General features: G+C 35.7%; 1 protein-coding gene across 1 annotated transcript in view; it reads left to right on the top strand.

Annotated features, from left to right (window-relative positions):
- The window catches only part of SUCO (SUN domain containing ossification factor), a gene marked incomplete in the record, with an annotated part of 59,408 nt that overhangs the window by 25,975 nt on the left and 30,082 nt on the right, over positions 1 to 3,351 (top strand). Inside the window, 1 exon segment of the mRNA XM_072419937.1 lies at positions 1,837 to 1,958. Coding sequence (XP_072276038.1) covers positions 1,837 to 1,958 — 122 coding nt within the window.

Genomic DNA, 3,351 nt, shown 5'->3' with positions numbered 1-3,351 from the left:
TTTTTTTTTTTTTTTTTTTTTTAGCAAATGCATTTGGTAAATTCTTCAGCACTGTATGGAACAGTGCTGAAGAATTTATTATAAAGCATATTTTCTCTATAGCATGCTCTTGCAGCTACCTGCAACAATATTGAAAAGCAAAGATATAATATCTAAAATGAAAAGTGAAATGGTGATGTAATAGGTTATGCACTGCTTTTTCACAGAATATGTAAACCATGGCTAGAGCAGACTGTATTCTTTAGGTCTGACTTTCTGCATCAAAGAGTTGATCCATGTGAATGAATAAAATAGCCACAGGCTGTGAGCTAGGCTGGGTCCAGTCTTGTCTTTGTACTTTATTCTCTTTAGAGCTTTAGCATGGCAAGTGATTTGCAAAGCTTACACTTGTCAAAAACCATACTCAAAATTTTTTAAAATATTGCATTGCGTACAGTGCATTGAATTGCTATCATATATTTATGCACATTTACCAAATGCATTTGCTATACTTACTAGAAATGTACACTGCTGTGATCTAGAGTTACATTAGGTATATGGAAGTTTTTGTTGATTTCCGGCTAGGGTTAAGGCACACTGATGGCTGCATTGTAACACAACCACATTTTAACTTTACATAAAAGGGTAGGCAACCCTTTTATTTAAAGTAAAAAATGTATTTGTTGACGGATCAACTCATCTGCGGTAATAAAGGCAAGTGTGATTTTTATTTTATTTTATTTTTTTTGGGGGGGGAGGGGGGGTTACTTCCCCTTTAATGTATATCCTTATTTTGTTTATTGTTTAACGTTTGTATGCTTGAGTATGACCCCAATAAGTTCTAGCATGTGTAAAAAAAAAAAAAAAAAAAAAAACTCAAGAATTTACTTGTATTGTCTTTGTAATTTTACCATATTTATCAAATATATGTTTGTAAAGCACCAATCTATTATGCAGCACATTGCTGAGTCAAATTAAGTCAACAGTTTGTCAGAGCAGCGCACATTTTATGCCACTAATATTGGCCAGATTTTGGAAGGATACTCAAGCAGATTTGCTTTAATAATTGTATCCCAGAATAGCAAGCGGCTTTAAAAATTTGATAGTGCTTATCTTGCTGTGTGCTTTGCTTTTTTTCCCTACAAAGCCTTGTTCTAACAGTTCATTGTTCACATTTAGGTTGCCGTTAATATATCAGCAAAACTTGCATAATAACATAAAAATTACACTTCTGGTAGCTGTGCAGTAAGTTCATCTGCAATGTAAATGGCACATCTGCAGAACAGTCAACTAATTGGGTAAATGCTCAAGGCTAGGTTTTTTTTTTTTTTTTTTCCCCTCTGGGTTAAAAAGAAAAACGAGTTGGACAGACATAATGGAGAAGTTTTTAAAGCAGCAAGAGCAGCTCTTATATCTTATTTGGTTCAAATGTTCTTTAAATATATTTTGCATTCATACCTTGCTTAGTTTGGCATTCTTTTTTTCTTTTTAACACGTGATATAGTTCCAAATATTCTGTCAGCTAAAAGTGCTGCCTTATTGGTTTAGGAAAATGTTTCATGTTTTCCATTCTTCATTAGCAGCATGCTACTTGACCTTGCTTGTAGAACTACCTTTCTGTAGATATTAATAACAAAAGGCATCTCTGGAATTGAATGACAGTCAGATGATCAGATTGCATGGCCCCTGAAGGGAGTAATTTGTTTTAGTAAATGGTGTGTCATCACAGCATGGGATTTTACATTCAAGGTTATTCTGTATCACAAAAACAGGTCAAAGTTTTCCTATACTGTACATGAGACACTTTCTATCAACAATCAACTGACAAACGTCAAGTTTAATGTTTCTGTTTTCCAGGCCAGTCGAATCATCCCTCAGTCAATGGGGGCCAGCATACAGTAAAAGTTCAAAAGAATAGGAACAATTATGCCTCTGTGGAGTGTGGCGCAAAGATACTATCTGCCAATCCTGAGGCCAAGGTAAGGTTAATGCACACAAAACACATTTTTTAGATAATTACGGAAGGTATTCATGTACAATTGCTGAGGTCTAATTCATTCTGGGTAAATCGGTCAGTGAAGTTCTCTGAACCCTTTAGCATGTTTTTCACCTTGTGCATATACAGACAAAATCTTAACAATATACATATTGATGTTTTGTATTTTTATTAATAATGATTTCTACTTATAATCTAACTAACTAATGAGTTACTATTCTGGAAGCAATCAAGGAAAATAGCACAAGATAAAAACACCCTAGACCTAAAACTTGCAAAAAAACAGCAGATAAACATAACCCTTGCAATACACGCATTGTCTCTACAAATCCATGAATATGATGGTAAGCCCCAAAGCCCATAATAGGGCCAATCTCATTCTTGGATCACTTTGCTAATGGTGGAATATAAAGGCATCCCAAACAAACCCTGAGAGCATCCACAATGGGAAACCTCTAAATGGACAAAAATTGTTACTGTGTATCTGTCTAAAGGGCCTCATGAGCCCTAGGGCACAGTCAACTGCAGGCAGGCCATCATCTAGACTCTTCTGTAACTCTCTGCATTTACCAATCATACAGAAAAGAAAGCTGGGCATTTATTCCAACTAATAACATGCATGTGAGGAGTTTACAGGGTGTTGACTAATACACAACAAAAGGAATGCCCTCTTATTGCACATGATCAACAATCTTATTTTTATATTGTAATTGAACATGTCGAACCCAGAATAAATTTGATGGCAAGGAGAAAAAAATATTCTTTTAACCCCCCTAGCGGTAGTCCCAAGTGTGACTCGGGGTGGATTTTACCTGCAAAAAATGGTAATCCCAAGTCACACTCGGCATAGCTTTAACCTAAAAAAAAAAAACAAAAAAAAAAACCCCACATACCTTGCTCCGTTGTCGTCCCCCCGGCGTCCTGTTGGTCCCCGCAGGTCCTGGGGACACGTCCTGCTCCTCTGATCTCCAGCCACAAAGTGCAGAGATGTTCTCCGGGGTTTCTCGGTGACATCGTTGCATGCTTCGGTGCGGGCGGGTAGATCGGCGGGAAATTCAAATATTTTGTATTGGATTCAAAACAAAATAGCTGTATTCAGTCCAATACAAAGAAATCTTGATATAATAATAAATTGTTTATTTTACTATTAACTATTTTTTTATTTTTTTTACCAGATTTATGTTTTGTTTTTTTTATAAATTTTATTAAATTCATTACCCTGTTTTCCCCTATGATAAGGCACTGTCTTATATTTTTTGAAATGCCAAAATATGCCCTAGGTCTTATTTTCAGGGTGATGTCTTATTTTTCCATGAAGAAGACTACAGTACACATTTATTGTTGAAAATCACTCATGTGCCATTGATTGTCCCCTT

This window comes from Pyxicephalus adspersus, chromosome 8 (assembly GCF_032062135.1).
Source record: "Pyxicephalus adspersus chromosome 8, UCB_Pads_2.0, whole genome shotgun sequence".
Lineage (NCBI taxonomy): Eukaryota > Metazoa > Chordata > Amphibia > Anura > Pyxicephalidae > Pyxicephalus > Pyxicephalus adspersus.
This window is presented reverse-complemented; position numbering and strand designations above follow the sequence as displayed.